General features: G+C 36.4%; 2 protein-coding genes across 2 annotated transcripts; one reads left to right on the top strand and one right to left on the bottom strand.

Annotated features, from left to right (window-relative positions):
- Positions 1-492: 492 nt before the first annotated feature.
- LOC113076717 (zinc finger protein 330-like) lies at positions 493-11,450 on the bottom strand. Its single transcript, XM_026249408.1, has 10 exons — positions 11,304-11,450; positions 10,937-11,063; positions 4,213-4,232; positions 4,056-4,126; positions 3,465-3,541; positions 2,161-2,287; positions 1,373-1,477; positions 1,248-1,294; positions 1,057-1,174; positions 493-918 (listed from the first exon to the last, which is right to left on the bottom strand). The coding sequence occupies exons 2-10, from the start codon at positions 11,054-11,056 to the stop codon at positions 656-658; spliced, it is 948 nt and encodes a 315-aa protein (XP_026105193.1). The 5' UTR covers positions 11,057-11,063; positions 11,304-11,450; the 3' UTR covers positions 493-655.
- Positions 11,451-12,066: 616 nt separating this feature from the next.
- LOC113076721 (RING finger protein 150-like) lies at positions 12,067-21,378 on the top strand. Its single transcript, XM_026249411.1, has 7 exons — positions 12,067-12,673; positions 17,128-17,378; positions 17,454-17,525; positions 18,025-18,107; positions 18,941-19,037; positions 19,125-19,335; positions 21,087-21,378. Exons 1-7 carry the CDS (start codon positions 12,229-12,231, stop codon positions 21,185-21,187), a joined length of 1,260 nt encoding a protein of 419 aa, XP_026105196.1. The 5' UTR covers positions 12,067-12,228; the 3' UTR covers positions 21,188-21,378.
- The last annotated feature ends 1,227 nt before the right edge of the window (positions 21,379-22,605 follow it).

Genomic DNA, 22,605 nt, shown 5'->3' with positions numbered 1-22,605 from the left:
CGTGACTAGTTTGCGACGCGTTGTTTACCATTTACTACAATAAAATTCAACATCAAATTTATTTTAATTTATTCGATGCTGAAGCTGCTTTAAAAAAAAATCTAACCATAAAATTATCAGACAAAATCTCAACAAAAATATACAGCCAGTGTGAATCTGTTTTTATACAGTCTATGGCGTGAATACAATATGTCTGACTATTATATGGATGTGTATGACGTGACCTATAGTAAGGAACATATTTGGTGTGAAGCTGCAGTAGTTAGTTAACTAACTAAATACTGACACCTGTTGGCCCTGAATGCTTTAAATCCATCTACCCATTTCTACAGATGCCTAGTGTATCAAGTTCCTTTAAAATCAATTAAAAAAATAACATAACAGCATCTGGTGCGCAGCCGTCATAAAAGCTGAGAAGCTATGTCTGGTCTGCAATATTGTCAACTGAAGAGGCATATAAATCTCAATAAATAAATACACAAAACAACTGACTTTTAAAAGCATTTCTTCAGATATATTTAAACTTCAAAAAGGCAGACATTTATGCACACATTCATATCAATGCAATGCTGGAAACCTTTGGTAAAAGGCCAAATATCTGACACGTTTTCAGGTGACACCTATAATATCTGAATCCCATCTCCAAACTGCATTTTTATTGGGTCTTTCCACCTGCTCCCAAACTCAGATTGGAGAGAGAGTCCTCCACCTTTGGGTCGTCTTCCTCCTCCTCCTCCTCATCGTCGTCATCATCATCTTCATCCTCGTCCTCTTCATCATAATCATCATCAAGGTCGTCTTCCTCCTCGTCTTTGTAGCCCCCTCCAGATTCCAGATTTTTCCAGTAGGAGCTGTATCCAGACGCACCATAATCATCTTCATCAGCACCACTCTGACGGCCAAATTTGTGTGTTCGGGCTGCAAGAACAAACAATGCTACTATGTTTTTGTCTTTTTTATTAGTTTGCTGCGGGTTTTCATATTTCTATAATGAATAAAGTTCACAATCTATGACTGTACTAATAGTACAAGACTGTAATAGTAGATGGCACTTACTGGACATGCTGAGATCCTTGGTCTCCTGAGTTTCATGTCCACACTTTGGGCACGGGGGAGCCTTGCCTTTCTCCTGCTTGAACACTTTGCTTCGAGCGTGATCGTCACAGAAACATGCCTACAAAAACAGCACAGTTTGTCCTCACAATATGAGACAGACACAAACAAATCAGACTGCTGAAAATCCTTACCTTGCATCGGAGACAAGAATGCTGACCGAGACGATTGCAAGATAAACCTGAAATTGGGGCAAAAGTCAATAAACTTGAACATTTTGGGAATATTCAGAAAAACATTGGAAATCAGATAGACGTACATTTATACGTCTCTGCTTCCAGAACCTGACAGCTGGCCTGGTGTTCGAACTGATCATCCTCGCACAGGAAGTTGTCACAAAAAGAGCAGCGGAAAATGCGTCCACCTGTACATTACACAACAAACAGGATTTAGATGAAGGTAACCAGTGTTGGGAAAAGCAATATTGCGTTACTCTTTATGGAAAGTAATGCATTATATTACTTCGTGTTACTTTTTTGTCATGCTAATGAACGCGATATGGCGTAGCTTGTCAGCGATCTACGGCTCTGTCTATTAAATGCTGCTCCATTCAAAAGCAGGTGATGGTGATTTAGCTGTCATCGCGGAACCAGATTTACTGACTAGATCCGCATGATCATATCGTTAGATATATCGCTCAGCCCTACAAAGTAACTTGTATCACTCATTTAAAAAAGTAAATTGTAAATTTAAAAGTAATGCATCACTAGTTACTGGAAAAAAGTAATCGGATTACAAAACTCGTTAACACTTTAGTATAGGGTTCAATTTTCACTAATAACTAGTTGCTTATTAGCATGTCTAGTATTAACATATTGGCTGTTCATTAATGCTTATAAAGTACATATAATGCATGACATGCATAATCCTACCCAATACCCTAAACTTAACAACTACCTTATAAACTAATAATAAGCAGCAAATTATAAGTTAATTGAGGCAAAAGTCATAGTTAATGGTGAGTTAATAGTGAGAATTGGACCTTAAGATAAAGTGTGACCCAAAACTCCTGTTATTTGTAACATGATGGTAATGCTTGCTGTTTACCATGTTCCCAAACGCTGCGATCACACTCGATGCAGTCTGCATCAGAAAGAGGGCAGGAGCATGCATGTGTGCTCAAGCACTTCCTTCCATGGCAAACCCAGGCCTCACAGAAGTCACATATGGCTCCCTATAGCACACAAATACACAACAGATTGTTCTTTCATCAGTACAATCCCAAGAGACCCCCGACTACAATAAGAGGAACCTAAAAGCTGACAGAGAGCTCATTTTTATTGACCCCCAAATTAGAAACAAAAAGTGAACTAAATGTCCCTAGAGCTAACTTCACTTTTCTGAGCCATTTGTGCCATGACACATAATAAGCAGTACAAATATGCACTGTAAAAGAAACCGAACTGTAATTAAAAGGTCACCACATTGGTGGCATATCTGGTTAGGGGAACCTTTTACTTAAAATGACAACCAAACCACTGTGCTACAAATAATCCCCAAGCAGTATAACATCCATCACGCTCTATTATTTATCTGTCAGGGAAACAACAAAATGCCAGGAATTTTATTACCACCACAAGGATATCTGTGAGAAATCTCTTCACAGTCCTCTAGCAGTGTACCCGCTTCCCTTTTCCATTGAAATGTAGATTTTATGTAACGTTTTTCCCCTCTAAATCCTGCCACAAGGCAGTTTAAAATACACTTTTCTACCCTTTTTCATTTCCAATCCTTATTAGCTGCGTTTACTGGAATATTCAATATGATGATAGAAATCTGGGAAATAGAACATTGATCTGTCAAAATGGGGGAAAGCACTATTAAACATCCATAAATATTTTAATGTTACTACATATTTAAACGGTAATATTTAACACATTCATAATATTGCTTCTGAAAGAGTCATTCATTGAGCTTTTAGGGTTGTTCAGGGTCTGTTGATAGTTCGAGAAGTGATGGAAAAATGTTACCTCACTGTACCTAGAGTTTTTGGCATACTTTTAGTATTTCATATTGGCAGTTGCTGACTGATTACATTTTAATGGAAGATACTCCTGTCATTTCTGCAAAACACCATGGGATATAGGATAAAGGTGAACTCTCGGCAACTACAGTCAGAAGTTACATAATGTTTAATGAACACACTTTCATTCTGAAGTCACTGAAGAAGCTGGATATAAATCATGTAAGAATATTACTTGGATTGGAATTTTTGCGCTTAACCTATATAAACCTATCTATTTGCATACCAAGCTTCTTTAAGACAGTTTTTTGGCTATCTGCCCCAAAACAGATATTTCTAGCATAACGGGTATAAAACAGAAGCCATTTATGGAGATGTTTGTACTTACCACCATGCCCATTCCAGTGCTGTGAACACCAGGATGTTTTATCACACAGTCTGAAGCCTTCATACATTTAGTTTTGCCTTGGAATAAAGAAAAATAACAGCATAAATATATCAAATAGAAGACTAAAACGGCTTAATATTCTAGAAATGTACTACTTCTCTTTCAGAAGCCAATCAATCGTGATTTATCTCGGTCCAGTGTCTATTTATTTTATGAAGCACTTGGCACATTTCACAGAAAAGTTCAACTCCCTTTGCATACTTAAGTGGATCATATTACAAAGCTGTTTTTTCTTTGCTTATAATGTCAGACACGGCCCTTCGCCTGCAAACTGAACAGCAGCGATCTATTCCTGAGTGACAGATTCCATTGTATTGTTATCATTAGTTATTTATGTGTTTGAGAGCAGTATGTTATCGCTATCTGCTTTATTGCACTGACCAAGTTGTCATCTAATATCAAACTTAACAACATGCAAGTTATTTCCCAGAGACTTTAACGGGGGGGGGGGGGGGGGGGGGGGGCAACGAGGGTCAGTTATAATGAGTTTGGAGGGCATGTTGGGGTTCAGAAGGAGGAAGTTCATCTCACCACACTGTGCACACATGGGAAGTTTCTGCACTGAAGCGCAGAAATAGCAGAACGCCCTGTTCTTTTGTCGCCTGCCAACAGATAATAACTCTATGAAATATTATGGAAAGGTACAAGGTAATGTAACAATTCTGAGTGTATAATAAAGTAAAATTACCTTTGACACTTATCACATTCCTAAAAAGTAAAAGAAAATAGAGAAAAAGGTTAGGTCTGTGAATTAATGTAATAAATAATTAAGGGTTCCAATCAATTAAAGATGTTACAAATCCAGCTGGAAGAGACATGTGTCTTTATCGTCCTGATACATATTGAGGAGGAGAGTTTGCTTAAGACTCTCAAAGGATCACAGCTGGAAAAATACAGAGATTAGTCGAGCCCTGGGGTCAGAAAGAATAAACACATTTTAAAAAAGACTCAAAGAGCCCCTACATCACTACATGTTGTTCGGGAAGGTTTAACGGAAAAGGATCCTCACTTATCCTAAAACAAACTCTAGCTTGTTCAGTTCTCAGACACAACTGGAACTTCAAATGGCACTGGCTTCTGTGGTCAGATGAAAAAATAATAAAAAAAAAAACAAAAAAAAAGCAGCAAACAAACCAGATGGGTTTAGTACAAACAGGGATAAAAAGTACCCCATATCCAGAGTTTAAAATACTGCTGGATCTTTCAATGTTGTTGCATGTCCTTCTGCAAGAGATCCTGGACATCTTGTGAAATCAACACAAAAATTCTTCTGCCATGGCCGTCCCAGTCCTCTGACCTGAGCCCTATAAATGAAGAGTGGGGTGAACTGAAGAGAAGAAGCACCAACATGGAGCTGTGAATCTGAGGGATCTGGAGAGATTCTGCATGAAGGAATGCTGTCTGATGTCTTACCAGGTGTTTCTAAACTCTTCAGGCATTGTAGGAGAAAACTCAGAGCTGTTATCTTGGGAAAGAATTAGGGCTGTCAAAATTGCTCAAAAAAGACGTTCGAATATTCCCTCTAAAAAATACACGAATATTCGAACTATTCGAACATCTGGTTGCGCATGTAGTCAATGACGCGCTTTACGTCGATAACAGGCCAAAATAATACAAAGAGACATAACTACTTGTATAGGTAGTCTATTTAAGTTTAAACATATATGACAACGTATTACCTACACAAAAACAAGGAAATCAACTAATGGCCAAGACTGCAGACCTCACGCTCTCTCACCCTCACGTTCTCTGCGCATAATGGTTTAAATAAACAAACAAATTTTTGTGCAAGCAATTTAAGGTTGCGACTGTTGTCCCAAATATAGCAGGCTTCATTCAGTGATTGAAACAAATATAATTAAAATTAACTGAAGTTTTACAGCATATAGAACTGACATTAAATGCTCCGAGCGAGCTGTGCTGTGGTAAACATGGAACTTTTCCTTGACATGAAACAATAAATAAATCAAACCTCGGATCCATTGCTTTACAGAACTCCCCGAAGCGTGCCCCATCCGCGATACTGATCGGTCTCATGTCCTTACAAATGAACGAAATTATTGTATCCGTTATGGCCTCTTGTCGTGTTGCGCTAGCGCGCTGCTGCTGCTGTAGGGAGACCGCCGACAGACCAGGCTCTTGTCTTCATGACAACGATATAAACTTTTTTTTTTTTTTTTTACACACCTACGCCTACTGATAAAGGACACCGTCAACAGTATTGACGGCAAAATAGACGATGTTTGACAGGTGCAATATTTGAAAATCGATAATTATTTATTTATATTTTAAATTACATTTATATCTGAATTTATGTCAACCTATAGACTTTCAAATATCAAAATGATATGAATTAATATGGATTTGTGTACAAAATGACATATAAACATTTTCCTATTATATTTTGCCTGGAAACGCTTCCCACACGCGTGCGTGTCGCGTGAAAAATAGGCGTCGGTTCTATTTCTAGCATGCACGCGTTTTCCGCGCGGCAAGCTCTAACCATGTTAACATGTGAGCCGAATTAAAACAGACACGCCACGCTGCTGAGACGCTTGCGCCACGCATCCAGTGTGTCGGCCTCAGGCGCGCCCACTCGCAAAGCAGACAACCACGCCTCTACTACCGCGGGCCTTTTTTTCCACATTTTTTTTTTATTGAAATATTAATTTTCACCTTTGAAATTTTTTTTTTTTTTTACTATTCGAATACATTTAGAATATTTACATTTAGAATTTAGAATATTCGTTGACAGCCCTAGAAAGAATGTTGCAATAATACATTCTTTTCAGGAACCAGTTTCTTGTCACATTCAAATTGGTTGTTGTAGTAACAACACTAATTTGTGGAGATTCAGCACACTGGGAGGTCCACAAATCTGAATGATAATACATTGCACATTTGGATTTGGATACATGTTTAGAGATCAATGGCTACTTTTTGTATTCATCTGTTTTTTGTTCACTTGTTTTTTTTGTTGCTTGAAACATTGATTTAAAGTGTCAGTTATTGCAATATTTCAGTCAACCCTATAAAACCCTGCCTGATCAGAGGCATAAAAGTAATCAATGCGACTACTTAATCCTTTGCTACTCATTAACGCATGAAGTTCCCCTTTAAATAATGTGACGCTCCGCCCTCTATGTGAATGACCCAGTTTCCATTAAGTAATGTTAAAAGTAATTTAATTGATACAGCATTTCGACACCTCTATAAAGATGCATTAAACTCAAAAAAAGAGGTTAAATAAAGGATCTATTGATCTCATGAATTAGCTGATTTTACTATAGCAACATTTTTTTAATTGCCTGTTAGTTTATATGGGAATATTACACGACACAGTGATCCTTTAACAATACATTGGCGCAAAAACGCACACATTTTAGACAAATCTCACAATATGATTTATCAAATGCCACAAATACTGCCTAAACAAAATACTGATTTTGTGCACTTGATTTATTGTACCAATATTTTAAATTGGCCTTTCAAGATGAATCATCTTCGATAATGAACGCGATATTGCCTAGCATGTCAGTGATCTACGGCTGTCTATTAAATGCCGCTTCATTTGAAAGCAGGTGATGGCGATTTACCGCTAATCAGGGAATCGGCTTTACTGACGAAATGTGTTTGACAATCGCATGTGATATATCTCAAAATATAGTTCAATAGTTATTTTTCTCAAATATAGTTCACAAATCTGTCTAAATCTGTAAGTGAAAACTTTTCCTTTGCTGAGATAATCCAGCCACCTCACAGGTGTGTCATATCAAGATGCTGATAAGACAGCATGTCTCAGGTGTGACTTAGGCTGGCCACAATAAAAGGCCTCTCTAAAATGTGCAGTTTTATCACACAGCACAATGCCACAGATGTTGCAAGTTTTGAAGGAGCGTGCATTTGGCATGCTGACTGCAGGAATGTCCACCAGAGTGGTTTCTTCATTTTTAGAGAAAAATTTTGTGTGTTTTCATGTCACATGATTAACTGGGCAAGCAGAAGTAGTTCATGGGTTCATTCTGAGATCAACAACATCGGAGTTTCAAAAAGTGTGACGTAACAAAACTTTGTTTGCTAAAATTTCGTGACCTGGCCGATTTGACACGCCTCCGAAACACTAATTTGAAACAAAAGATTTGAAACAAATATTTTAAAAGCTTTGTGAAGCAGTGTTTCGAATGTGCCCATCACTAGAGCTCACTACGGAATTTAAAATAAAGTCAACTCAAACCTCAAGCTTTTTCTAAGATGCAATTTATTTAACGATGGGATCAATTATGGACCAAACTTAATTTACAAAATAGTGATTTAACTTTATCTTTTTAAAGAAAAAACTCTTAAGTAACAGGAATGAAACTGGGTAACAGGAATGAGTATCCATTATATTAGTGTACAGGTTTGACTACACATGTGAGGTGTTAACGCCCGCACTGCCTTATAGTGAAAGTGTTGAACACTGACCAGTGAGCTGAAAAAAAAAAAAGGCCAAATCATGTTTCTATTTTAAATCTAATGGTCTGCATAGTTTTTTTTTAGGGTTAGAGGACGGATTATGAAATGATAAAAATAACAAAAAATTATATTTTAAATATTCAAAAATTGCTATTAAAAGTAATAAACTTACATTTATCTTTTCAGTTTTCCTGTGGATATTGTTTTGTGCAGCTCAAACGCCATTCCATATACTAGTCGAATACATAATTGCCACTGGACATAAGTGCATTTTCTGTCATACTTGCAGAAATTTAATATAAAACAGCAATGCAGAAACAACCATAGGTGATCTCTGGGGAAAAAGCATTGTCTCACTGTGAATAGGAGGCCAAAATCTTAAAAAAAAGGATGCATTTTCAAATGTATCTAGATTAATATGGATGTATCGTAATATTTACATTAATAAATGTGACAACACTACTCACTCCTGTTATTTTCACTCAGTTACTATATATATGGGATAAGTATGTGATAAATGAGTATATGAGCAACAGGCTTGAAAGTAACAGGACTGAGATGTATATAGGACTGAAAGTAACAGGATTGAGATGTATATAGGACTGAAAGTAACAGGATTGAGATGTATATAGGACTGAAAGTAACAGGACTGAGATGTATATAGGACTGAAAGTAACAGGACTGAGATGTATATAGGACTGAAAGTAACAGGACTGAGATGTATATAGGACTGAAAGTAACAGTACTGAGATGTATATAGGACTGAAAGTAACAGGACTGAGATGTATATAGGACTGAAAGTAACAGGACTGAGATGTATATAGGACTGAAAGTAACAGGACTGAGATGTATATACAAGTATGGGACAGATGAGTATATGAGCAACATGACTGAAAGTAACAGGACTGAGATGTATATAGGACTGAAAGTAACAGGACTGAGATGTATATAGGACTGAAAGTAACAGGATTGAGATGTATATACAAGTATGGGACAGATGAGTATATGAGTAACATGACTGAAAGTAACAGGACTGAGATGTATATAGGACTGAAAGTACTAGGATTGAGATGTATATAGGACTGAAAGTAACAGGATTGAGATGTATATACAAGTATGGGACAGATGAGTATATGAGCAACAGGACTGAATGTAACAGGATTGAGAAGTATATAGGACTGAAAGTAACAGGTTTGAGATGTTTATAGGACTGAAAGTAACTGGACTGAGATGTATATAGGACTGAAAGTAACAGGATTGAGATGTATATACAAGTATGGGACAGATGAGTATATGAGCAACAGGACTGAATGTAACAGGATTGAGAAGTATATAGGACTGAAAGTAACAGGTTTGAGATGTTTATAGGACTGAAAGTAACTGGACTGAGATGTATATAGGACTGAAAGTAACAGGATTGAGATGTATGTAGGACGGAAAGTAACAGGATTGAGATGTATATACAAGTATGGGACAGATGAGTATATGAGCAACAGGACTGAATGTAACAGGATTGAGATGTATATAGGACTGAAAGTAACAGGACTGAGATGTATATAGGACTGAAAGTAACAGGACTGAGATGTATATAGGACTGAAAGTAACAGGACTGAGATGTATATAGGACTGAAAGTAACAGTACTGAGATGTATATAGGACTGAAAGTAACAGGACTGAGATGTATATAGGACTGAAAGTAACAGGACTGAGATGTATATAGGACTGAAAGTAACAGGACTGAGATGTATATACAAGTATGGGACAGATGAGTATATGAGCAACATGACTGAAAGTAACAGGACTGAGATGTATATAGGACTGAAAGTAACAGGACTGAGATGTATATAGGACTGAAAGTAACAGGATTGAGATGTATATACAAGTATGGGACAGATGAGTATATGAGTAACATGACTGAAAGTAACAGGACTGAGATGTATATAGGACTGAAAGTACTAGGATTGAGATGTATATAGGACTGAAAGTAACAGGATTGAGATGTATATACAAGTATGGGACAGATGAGTATATGAGCAACAGGACTGAATGTAACAGGATTGAGAAGTATATAGGACTGAAAGTAACAGGTTTGAGATGTTTATAGGACTGAAAGTAACTGGACTGAGATGTATATAGGACTGAAAGTAACAGGATTGAGATGTATATACAAGTATGGGACAGATGAGTATATGAGCAACAGGACTGAATGTAACAGGATTGAGAAGTATATAGGACTGAAAGTAACAGGTTTGAGATGTTTATAGGACTGAAAGTAACTGGACTGAGATGTATATAGGACTGAAAGTAACAGGATTGAGATGTATGTAGGACGGAAAGTAACAGGATTGAGATGTATATACAAGTATGGGACAGATGAGTATATGAGCAACAGGACTGAATGTAACAGGATTGAGATGTATATAGGCTTGAAAGTAACAGGATTGAGAAGTATAAAGGACTGAAAGTAACAGGTTTGAGATGTTTATAGGACTGAAAGTAACTGGACTGAGATGTATATAGGACTGAAAGTAACAGGATTGAGATGTATATAGGACTGAAAGTAACAGGATTGAGATGTATATACAAGTATGGGACAGATGAGTATATGAGCAACAGGACTGAATGTAACAGGATTGAAATTTTAGGATCATTTTGCAAATGCATAGAATCTAACCACATGGAGTATGTGCTAATTTTATGAGAATACAAATAAAAGTGATTCACCAAAGATTAGCATTTTTAAAATAAAAAAGTAACATCTAATAAATCATTTATAGAACAAGAAAGTACATTTATAATGATGCTCCCAGCCACTATTACAATATCATCAAATATACTGTAAAGAAAATAAGGCCACATGCTTTCTATCATTTCATTTTCTTCAGAAGATCCAGATTTTGCAATATTATGTTGATATGTCAATATGGTACAGTATGAATGCTATAGATGACTCTTACCATGGATGCATTGCATGGGTGTTTGGCCACATCAACAACGTCTTTATTGGCTCGAATCTGTTTCTCTCGCTCCTTTCGGTTCTCTGCCTTCTTACGAGCGCCAGTCTTTTTCTTAGGCATCTTCCACCTCCAATATCACAGAGACAGAACACAAATATGTGACACATGTAATGGATTCCCTATAAAACACACCGTGATGTTCGCTTGACAAAGTGCGACTCCGCGCTGCTAATTCCCACTGAACTCACATGAGCTCATTAATGACTTTAATATACAACTCAGCTTAACAGTTACTTTTACGAAAACGTCTGGTTTTCGTCGCAGCTCAATAACATATAATCGAGCACGTTTTTCCTAGGAAACATACCCAGATTAAAGGTTTAATCGCGTAGAAAACAGGCAGTTGATCACAGCTGATCCCGGTGCGTGTGTAACAGTAAACCGTTCCGGAAGGAAACTGAAGTGACGCTGTTATCAGTTCCACTAACATGTACTAACAGGTGTCTTTTGCGTGGTGGAACTGTTTGTGGAGTGTAATCGGTGGCAGATAAATTGTATTAAAATATCTCTATATATTAAAACCCATATATATGTAAATGTAAAAGAATTGCAGGAGATGTAGTCCCACTCCATCACAGAGGAGGGCAACGCACATGTTCTGCCCTGTGCGTGATGAAGCGGTTGCCAGATATTCTACCAAATCACTTCAATAAGTTTTCACGTTGCCTCTTTTCGATATGCGATAAGTAATAAATTAACGGAAGAATCATTCAAGTGTTGCATATATTTTCACATAAATATTTGACAGATATAAGCTAGTAGTAATAAAATCAAAGTATAAAAAAACTGCGAAAAAAAATGAAAACGTCTACAGATTGTTCAATGTATTTACGTTGTTAGCGTATATATGTGTGTGTGTGTGTGTGTTTTCAATTAATCCGATTTATTTATTAATCACGCTCTTTGAGTCCCTTATTGCTAGCATTGCATTGTGATTTTCTTGAACAACTGCATTTTTCCTCTAGGGTCTATGTTTTTTAAGAATATCTGGCAACCTTTGCATCCGACATCGTCACAACAAGCCAAACGCTGCTGGGTCAGTCGTCATGATGATGGACCACATCTATAAGCCACTTTTAAAGGACAACGGCGATGGACCGGTAGATGTTTCTGTCTGACTGCGCTTTAATTATGCTGTGGGGTTGCCAAATGATGCCGTGCTCAAGGAACATAATCATATACTGAAAAAGAGGCAGGATAAAGACAGTTAGTTTGGGATCATCTCAGTAAACATGGCAATGTCCCTAACCCAAGCCTGCCGGAGTCTTGCCCTGTCTACATGGCTGCTGTCGTTTTGCTTCATGCATTTGCTGTGTCTGGACTTCACAGTGGCAGAGAAGGAGGAATGGTACACTGCCTTTGTCAACATCACTTACCTGGATCCAGTCACATCTGAGATGAAGACAGACAAGAGTGAATGTGGCAGATATGGGGAGCACTCTCCTAAAAGAGATGCCAGGGGCTTTGTGTTTATGCCATCCCTTCTGCAGGACAGAGAGGTGGGTGACAGTAACACTAAATTCCTCCTTCCCTATCCCAGCATCCCATGGATAGCACTGATAGCCAATGGAAACGGCTCCTACAGGGAGAAGATCAGACTGGCTGCTGCTCTCAATGCATCCGCTGTGGTCATTTTCAATGTGGGCTCCAATGAGACCATTACTATGCCACATCACGGTAAGATGAGATGCTTTTCTTGTGCACTCGCTCATTAATTGATCATTTAAGTTGCGCACTGTATTACACGTTTTTAAATCCACTTTCATTGTCGAGTATATGCAGAGCAAAGTAATTCACCTAAAAATTTAAAATGCAATAAGTTGCTCCAAACCTGTATGAATTTCTTTCTTCTCCCGAGCACAGAAGAAGATTTTTAGAAGAATGTGTGTGACCAAATAGTAGCCATTGACTTGAGGATCTATTTTTTTCATACTATGCACCTGTTTGGTTACCAGCATTCTTCAAAACATTGCCTTTTGTGTTCAACAGAAGAGGGAAATGCTTACAAGTTTGGAACAACTTGAGGGTGAGCAAGCGATAATTTTTGGGTGAACTGTAAACTTTTATTGATGGTTAGTTGGGTGAATATATAGTTACTGCATTGCTTTTTGAATTAACTATTCCTTTAATGTATAACAAGGTTATCGCATCATTGCACCAACATGTGATTTTTGCACAGTTTATTATTAATTTACATTTACATTTATACATTTAGCAGATGCTTTTATCCAAAGCGACTTGCATGCTATTAGTAGTTAACATCTATGATGCACTGTATCTGGATGCGGAAAAGCCCACTAAATTTGTGAAATTTGCATGGTCTGTTTGCATACTTTGTATCAAGTATCAAGCCTCCTTTGCATCTTTGGATCAGTATTTTCATATTGCATTATACTGTATTGCACACCAAAAAAAACAATGTTGTTATACTTTACAATAAGATTCCATTAGTTACTTTATTTATTGCTTTTTAACATTGTTTTCACAACAATAAATTATATTGTTGTAATGCATAAAAAAGTAAAACTATAATGCTAAAACAAGGCATATTATTGCACATTAATGACATTCCCAACATCCCACTTTCCCGCACAGACTTTCCAAACATTTCCCAACTGTCCACACTTCTCTTGACTCCACTATCTCATACTTGTAAGATTTATATTATTTCAATAATCTAAATGTATTGGTCTACAGTCTACACACATACTTTCTGTGATTTTTGCCTTGACTAACTCTGAAGCAACTAAGTATTATATTTATTATTTGAGTTGCGACATCGTTACTCAATGCGTTAGCAGTCACTGCAGGTTAATTCATGCTTGTTTTGTGCTTTCTCAGCACAATGGAGGATTTTCACAAAAACACGTCCAGGTCACACTGCAACCCAAAATCATAAAGAAAAATATATATATTTTGTCTGTTGTTGTTGTTGTTGTTGATGTTGTTGTTGTTATCATGACAGTCAAGCTCATGTTCTCCCAAACACATTAACATTAAAAACTCATTAATGCATTAAAGATATAAATGAGTCCAATGTTTCTTCATTGGAGCAGAAATGTAGTACTCCATCACTTGCTCACAAACGGATGCTCTGCAGTGAATGGGTGCCGTCAGAATGAGAGTCCAAACAGCTGATAAAAACATCACAATAATCCACAAGTAATTGAGACCACTCCAGACCATCATTGCTTCTGAAAAAATATGAGTTCTCTATGCATAATATTGCCTTCTCCATTGAAAAAATCATATCATCACTGTTAACAAGCTAATACGGTTTTGAATAAATATGTTGGTGGATTTTAATGTGAGAGAATAACGGGATGGACTTTTTCACTGGAGGAAGCATTATTATGCGTAGAGAATTACTTGTGGATTATTGTGATGTGTTTATCAGCTGTTTGGACTCTGACGGCACCCATTCACTGCAGAGCATCCACTGGTGAGCATGTGATGCAATGCTACATTTCTCCAAACTCATCTACATCTCGGATGGCCTGAAGTGAGTGAATTTTCAGTTAATTTGTACTTGTGGGTAAACTATTCATTTAAAACGTTCTCAGAGATCTTGTCTGTGCATGTTTTGGTTTGGTAATATTAGTGGGAGTTGTTATATTGCACCATTTCAACCACAAGAATCTTGTCTTGCAATTGCAGAAATCATGGGCAGGACAAGCTGTTGTGTCTGATCAAGAGTTCATATTGTTCTCTCCGTCTCTCTCACTTCCCCACAGTTTTCTTGTCAGTTGATCCTTTGTTTCCTGAATTCTTTGTGGTTTTTAAGTGCTTGCAGTCAGTCAGGCATTCAAGAGCAACATGATCCAAACACATTATTCTGCACATGATGGTTAAAGCTGTTGGTTTTTTCTAATATCACAGGAACAGTTCACCGATACATTTTTCTGTCATCATTTATTGATCACTACATGAGTCTTGTAAACTGTATTTGAGCTTTGCAATAAGCACTGCTGGATAATAGGTTGAAAAGTTCTCTCAAAATGAAATTAGTAGGTTTATTGCTACGCTTACATTAAAACTCAATCATTTTAAACATATTCACAATAAATCAATTAATAACAAATTACAAAACAAAAGCATTTACTCAAAAAGCCAACAATATTTGGAATACGCAGTGCTGGGTTTATTAGAAAACCAGTTCATGAAGAACAAGGGAAGTTCTACTAAAAGAGGTAAGAATGGTGTGTTAATGCCAAGTAGTTGAAGAAACCTCCTTTTCGGCATAGTTCATCCAAAAATGGTAATTACTCACCCTCAGGTTGTTCCAAACCTCCCCTAAAAGATATTTTAAAGAATTTTGAATTGTTGGTTCCAATTGACTTTCATAGTAGGGAAAGAAATACTGTGGAAGTCAATGGGTACCATCAACTTCTTTTGTACTCAATGGAAGAAAGCAACTCACGCAGACTGGAACAACTTGAGTAAATGATGACAGAATTTAAACTCTTTGGGTGAACTATCCATTTAACCTCCCTATTTAGCCTCTAATGTTTATCATTTAAGGGTTGAAGTGGGTCAGAATTTAAATTCTTGGGTGAACTATCCATTTAACCTCCTTTTTTAGCCTCTAATGTTTATCATTTAAGAGTTGAAGTGGGTCAGAGTCTGCCATTGAATACATTCATGCATATTCTTGACCTGCTGCTGTCATGTTATTACTGATGAAGCTCCATAAAGCGTTTATTAGCATGAATCGCTGTATCCTGACCTCGGCAGCACAGCTGTAGTTCATCAGCGCCAGTTCCTGGTTTATAAATGGAAAGTCTGGTACTCAGCATGGTCAGTCTTCATGGTTTTGTTTTTGGTTTCTTTGTTGACAATCAATCAGTAATGGAGATATGCAGAGGAGGGGCTGGGGTTTACAGTGCTGTTGTTGCTGCTGTGGGAATCAGAGATCTGAAATGGTGCTGTTTTGAGAAACTCACTGCAAGTATGTGAGTTTGAAGGGAGCATCCCATCTGAATGTGTTGAATTCTTCTGCTCAGAGATAAGATGTTAATGTTTATCAGCTCCAGCTTGTGCTGATTTTTGAGGATGATGTCACTGGCTTTCTCAGATCCAAAGCAGAAGTTCAGAGTCCAGAATGGTATTACTAGAGCTATTACAAAATTCAAGTGCAGTTTAACCATTTTGTTTGAAAAAATGACTTCATATGTGTGTCTGATATATTTTTGATTACTCTATTTTACAGACAGACATACTTTATTTATTTAATCATTAATTTATTGATTCTTAATGTAGTAGTCGTAGTATTAATTTATCAATATTTAATTTATTTATTATCATTGATTCTTAAAGCAGTAGTCGTAGTATTCATTTATTAATCTTAATACTTATTCATTCCTTTTTTTCAGGACTGTTTTTGAAATATGTAAAAATAATTCTCCTATTTGCACCTGTTTTTCGTTAGTTTGTTTCTTTGTATGTTTCTGAAAGAAGCCCGATTATTAAAAAAAAATTATTAACTAAAATAAAGATGAAATAAAATAAAATATAAATGTTTGACTTTAAAAATGTATAAAAATAAAAAAATATAAAAATCAAATGTGTTCTTGGCAACTGCTGTTGTTGAAGTATTATTGTGACGAAAGCTAAAATTAAAATAACAATGGAATTTGAGGATTACAAAAATGATACACATAAAAGCCTTAAACTAAAATGAAAACTGAAGATATAAAATAAATACAAACTGAAAAAAAAATATTTAAAAATATAAAATAAAAATCCTTTAAAATGTATATAATACTAAAACATCATCTTGAAATAATATCACTTGAAAATATCTGAATTTATTAAATATTAAGTATTAGTTGTAGGAAATACTCTTAATAACACACACACACACAAGATATTATTGATTTCTTCTATTTCTTCATTTTCTGTGACTCATTGAAGCAGAATCCAGAATGAAGTATGTCTTGTTCAAGGTGTCAGTTTAAGGAAGCCCTGTGTGTTTGTTCAGAATGCAAGCGAAGGCCTGTCCAGAGCTTTCTAGAGAACAAATGATTCAAGCCGAGTCTAGAGTTGAGCTTAGCTAGATCTGACACTGAATGCCATTGAAGTACAGTATGTCATCTGCATCTTGAGAACTCAACCCATCATCATTGGTTTAGGAACCGGCGATGTGGTGGCGATCATGATTCCCGAGCCCAAAGGTCGTGAGATCGTGGCCCTGCTGGAGAAGAACGTAAGCGTGACCATGCACATCACCGTCGGCACACGCAACCTGCAGCAGTACGTCAGCCGCACATCCGTGGTGTTCGTCTCCATCTCCTTCATCGTCCTGATGATCATCTCTCTGGCCTGGCTGGTCTTCTACTACATCCAGCGCTTCCGCTACGCAAACGCACACGACCGCAGTCAGGTGCCGCTTGGGTTTTACACAGCATGCATTCAGACAGCAAAGAGAATCAGAGATTTAATTTCTTGTCTTTTGCAGAGGCGATTGAGCGACGCTGCAAAGAAGGCCATAAGCAAGTTACAAGTGCGGACCATCAGGAAGGGGGACAAGGTTCAGTTCCTCTTGTGTTTTTTTGGCCGACGTCTTGGTATTTGAGTATTACTGTGAAATCTGTTAAACAATTCGCTCAAAGTAATAATGCCACAGTTCTGATGAAAAATCATGCTGCTTCATATTTTAATGTAAACTGTGATGCATTTTTAAAATCCTTTAACAAAGAGGAAGCTACACATAGCATTTCTCTGAAATATAGATATTTTGTAACGTTATAAACATCTTTACCATCACATTTAATTGAATTTATCCTTGCTGTTTAAAAGTATTAATTTCTTGCAAAACATAAAAGCCATACTGACATCTTATTGCAAGAAGAAATTATATATAGGATCGAAATGTGTGATATCTGTAGTGTGTCCGGTGATTCGATCTCATTATGTGTGTTTTATGACTGTAAGTTCCTGTCTGCTGTGTTAGCTCTAATGGAGATCTCAGGTTAGTGTACACACACGTGTGAATTTCACAACATTATTCATCGACCCGCTGTTTCTAGGAAACTGAGTCGGACTTTGATAACTGCGCAGTGTGCATCAAAGACTACAAACCTAATGATGTTGTCCGGATACTGCCGTGTCGGTAAGATTTCACACACACACACATAAGACATCAGCAAAGTAGTTTAAAAAAAGACTAATCCTGATTCTCAGAGAAATAGAGGGCTTGAAACTGTAAGGAATTCATCATTAGTGTCATATTGAAGTTCAACCTAAACTATTGAACTAAATGAGCGCTTCCTCTAAAGCCGTTCAGTTTGACGTGTGAAAGTCAAGCTTTTAATGTTTTTCTCAATAGTGCAGCAACAGAATGAATCAAAGGCCTCCGTCCTGAAGCAATGTTCACATTATTTCTACACTGGATGAAAATAGATCACTTCTTTAAAAATCAATGGAAATGCTGAAACTGGAAGTATCTGTTGGATCAACAGACGCCACATTACTGTTATTGAAATGTTGCACATCTACTCCAGACGCTTTGTCTGAATGCATCAGTCTTTAATTAAATAATTGTATTTACAACAACAAAAAAGCATATACTTTTTGAGCGTTACACCTGAGCCGGCCCATGATTTTTCTGGTGTATTATAGTAATAGTCTTAAATGATCTTTGTTGTTGTTGTTTATGATTTAATTATTGAGTCAAAAAGCAAAAATTATAAAATAATTTCTGCTTATCAAATTAGTTGAAAATTAACGCCAATTACTCTGTAGGCATCTAAAGACATTAAAAACTGGTTGATCTGTTGTTCAATTAATATTGTATCAGTTTTATTAATTTTTTTGTGTTTTTTATTTAATTTACTTGCTAAAGAAGCCAATACAATGTCCATATTAATTTGGTTAAATGCATTAAAAATAAGAGTAAAATGTGTCTCTAACTGTTTAATGTCACTGTGGTGTTGTTGTTGTCAGTCATGTCTTCCATAAGAACTGTGTGGACCCGTGGCTCCAGGACCACAGAACCTGTCCCATGTGTAAAATGAACATCCTAAAGGCCCTGGGCATCCCGGTAAAGTAGACGCTACTGTATCCATGAGACTTGCATGTAAGCTCGTGTTTTGCTCTTTAATGACGCTGTAGTTTTCCGTTCAAACAGCCCAGTACAGACTGTTCTGATGACATCCCTCCTGATTATGAGCTGTCTGTCAGCGGGCCGCCCACCAACCCTATGACGGGCGCTAGTGAGGTCTCCGTGGGCGAGAGCTCGGTGGTCCTGGACCCAGCTGTCAGAACAATAGACCTGTCACACATTTACCATCAGATGGACGCCTTCCTGCAGGCTGGAGAGAGCCGTCACATCGCCAGCAGTGAGTATGGATGAACTATCCAGTCTGTGCATTATCAAGAAAACAACTTTCCTTACATAAACCTTTTTGTTGGTATAAACCTTTAAGGTATTTTGGTCATTTTCATATTGAATATACATTTTTCTGGTTGTGGAATTGCTATTTTTGAGTGTAGTCTCTGTAAATTTAATTTTAAACGTCCGAAATGCATTGTTTCAAAGAAGTGGGAACAATATATGGACCTTCACTTTCTTATTTCAGTGGGGTTTTCAGTGACTGTATAAAATGAAACTCAGAAGAGGAATCCATTAAGATGGAATTATTCTCCTAATAAAAACATAAGTATTATATAAGTAATGCTTAGAAAGAACAAATATAAGAGGAATTGTAGTTCCTAGTGAAATTCCTACACTTCTCTTGAATGTGGATTTGGTTATTTTAGTCCGTTTCAGTGATCTTACATGTGGTCTACTTTCAGCTCTCACATATTTAGGTCATTTTTTTGGTACCGGCAGTAAATAAAAGCACAGCCTGTCCTGGTTCTCCATTTTCTCCTGTCCTGTGCTGCTTCTGTAGTTCATATCAGGTCTTTAGTTAGATAAGGAGATAGATTTATAACTTTGGTCTGCTGCCGCTGACTATAAATAACTCCAGACAGAACAAAAAACACCATAAAACCTCACCATGTGTCTTGTGTACCGTTCCAAGCCGTTTTTCCCTCAACCGAAGCTCTGAAATCTCTAAAAAACATTAATGCAACTTTATTTAACAAAAATAAAAAGGCAATTCTGAATTTATGTCTTTAAATTCTGTATTTTTTGTCAAAATTGCAATTTTATGACCTGAAATTAATTCTGAGTTTAAATCACGCAGTTCTGACTTTTTCTCAAAATTGAGTTTTTATCTCACAGTTTGACTTTTTTTCTCAAAATTGCGACTTCATATGCATTTGTGGGTTTATAATTTGCTATTCTGAATTTATTTCAAAATTACACATTCATATCTCACATTTCTGAGTTTATATCTTATTCTCACTTTTTTTTCTCAAAATTACAAGTTTAATATTTTGCCAATCTGAGTGTATATCTCACAATTCTGACAACTTTATCTCTTGCACATCTGAGTTTAAATCTTGAATTTAAAATGATTTTAACTCAGATTTGCGAGATATGAACTCACAGGTTCATAGCATGTAATTCTGAGTTCATATCTTGCAAAATTGCGAGTTCATATCATAATTCTGGGTTGATACTTCGCAATTCTGACTTTTTCTTAAACTTGCAAGTGCATATCTCACTATTCTACATTTAAATCATTGATAGTATAGTATACTATATATCATAGTTATGACTTTTTTTATAATGACTTTATATTTTGAAATTCTGAGTTTATATTTTGCAATTCTGACTTTTTGTCAAACTTGCGAGTTCATATCTCGCAATTACGAGTTTAGATCTTACAATTCTGACTTTTTTTTTTCAATTACCTGTTCATATCATGCAATTCTGAGAATATATCTCATTATTCTGACTTTTTCTTAAAATTGCAAGTTCATATTTTGAAATTTTTGAAATTTGAGTTTATATCTCACAATTGCTCAATTATATTGCATCATTTCAATTGCGTAATTGTAATTTTCTTTTTTATTTGATCGCAAAAACAAGCTTCCATTACAGATCTCATTAACGTTTTCATTCCAGTTCAAAAACAACACCTGGCACCAGGTTTGGTGCTAAAACAGCGCTGGTCCTGAATGTTTTGTGTTGTTTCAGGTGAGCACCAGTCGTCCATGAGCACGGATTCAGACACCTCACTCATCAGGCCAGTGGAGCTCGTCCTGTCCGATCCAGAACAGGACGATGTGAAGTCTTGAAGTGCCATAAACAGAGCAGGACAATAAAAGAACACAAGCAATAGCAGCACAGGTGTGCAACCTCCTTTTTTGACCTCATGGTCTCAGCTTGCTTGTTCTCTTCCTCTGGCTGTATTGCACTCAATGTCTTCTGTCCCAAGCTTGTGTTACCAGACTGGAAAAGCCACATGGTCCTACAAACAATGTTTCCACTTTTATTTTGGAAAATTTTTGACTGTTTCAACTTCCCTATGGGATCACTGCCAGTATACACCAGGATATTCCAAAATGAATATATGTAATGTGTCACTGAATTAGCTTTGAGTGTGTAAAGCGGTTTGTGTGTGCTGTAACCAGCAGTTCATGTGGTCCAGTGTCAGATCTCCTTGTGCAGTATCACCAGTGCTATTCTTGCATCGCCTCAAATGTTATGTTTCAGCTCACACCACAGTGAACCCAGAAACCCAGTTCATGACACGATGAGTGTTTCAGCCGCCCTGTCCAGTCACAGTGTGTCACAGCAGTGTTTGTGAATCACAGTGCCACAAATGCAGATACTTTCCGCTCATTTTGTCTTGACTAAGTGCTTTCATATGTTCTGCTAGGCCACATGCACACTGCTAAATACAGAGACAACTGCATTCAGATTCAACTTAAATAACCACTACATGTTCATGTCATATTCAAACCTGCATGCATTATACACTATTTCATTTAGCTTGGAAATTAATTACAATGTGGAATGTAAAAAAAAACTAAAGGCCCATTCACATGCAAAATAATAACTATTAGTGATGCACCAAAATGAATTATTTACAGAAAGATACCATTGATACCAAATTTAGTTTTTCACTTAGTCGAAAACTGAACACTGAAAGTTTATTTAATAATCAGTTGAACTGAATTTATTAAAGGCATGGCCCCCTTTTTTTATTGAATTTTATAAAATGGAATCAAACTATTTAAATGAATTTAATTAATATTGAACAGTCAAATAAAAGCTTATATATCATACATAAATATTGAAATAGAACAAGGCAGTTTTTACATACATTTTAATTGTATAATTATGTTTCTATTGCAGTTCGTTGTCAAAATATAAAAATCCCAAAAATAATAATTATTGGTAATTGAATGAGAATAGCACAATATCATTCTTGGAATTACTTTCAAACTATATATATTATTATAATTTTTTTTTTTTTTTTGGTTTCATATGTAATAAAATATTGACAGCCAATCAGAAGACTTAATATTGCAAGCAAAAAATGGTGAATAGCATGATTTTTTTTTTTTTATGCTACAGAGCACACTGCATGCATTACGGTATCCCACTGTGCTATGCTTGATTGATATTATGATTTTAATATCAAAAGCATTTTTATTTAAAAAAATCAAATATTTATTAATTAATTATTTGATTGTACTCTTTACTAAAA

This window comes from Carassius auratus, unplaced genomic scaffold, assembly GCF_003368295.1.
Source record: "Carassius auratus strain Wakin unplaced genomic scaffold, ASM336829v1 scaf_tig00021008, whole genome shotgun sequence".
Taxonomy (NCBI): domain Eukaryota; kingdom Metazoa; phylum Chordata; class Actinopteri; order Cypriniformes; family Cyprinidae; genus Carassius; species Carassius auratus.
Note: the sequence above shows the minus strand (reverse complement) of the source record. Positions and strands in the feature narration are given on the sequence as shown.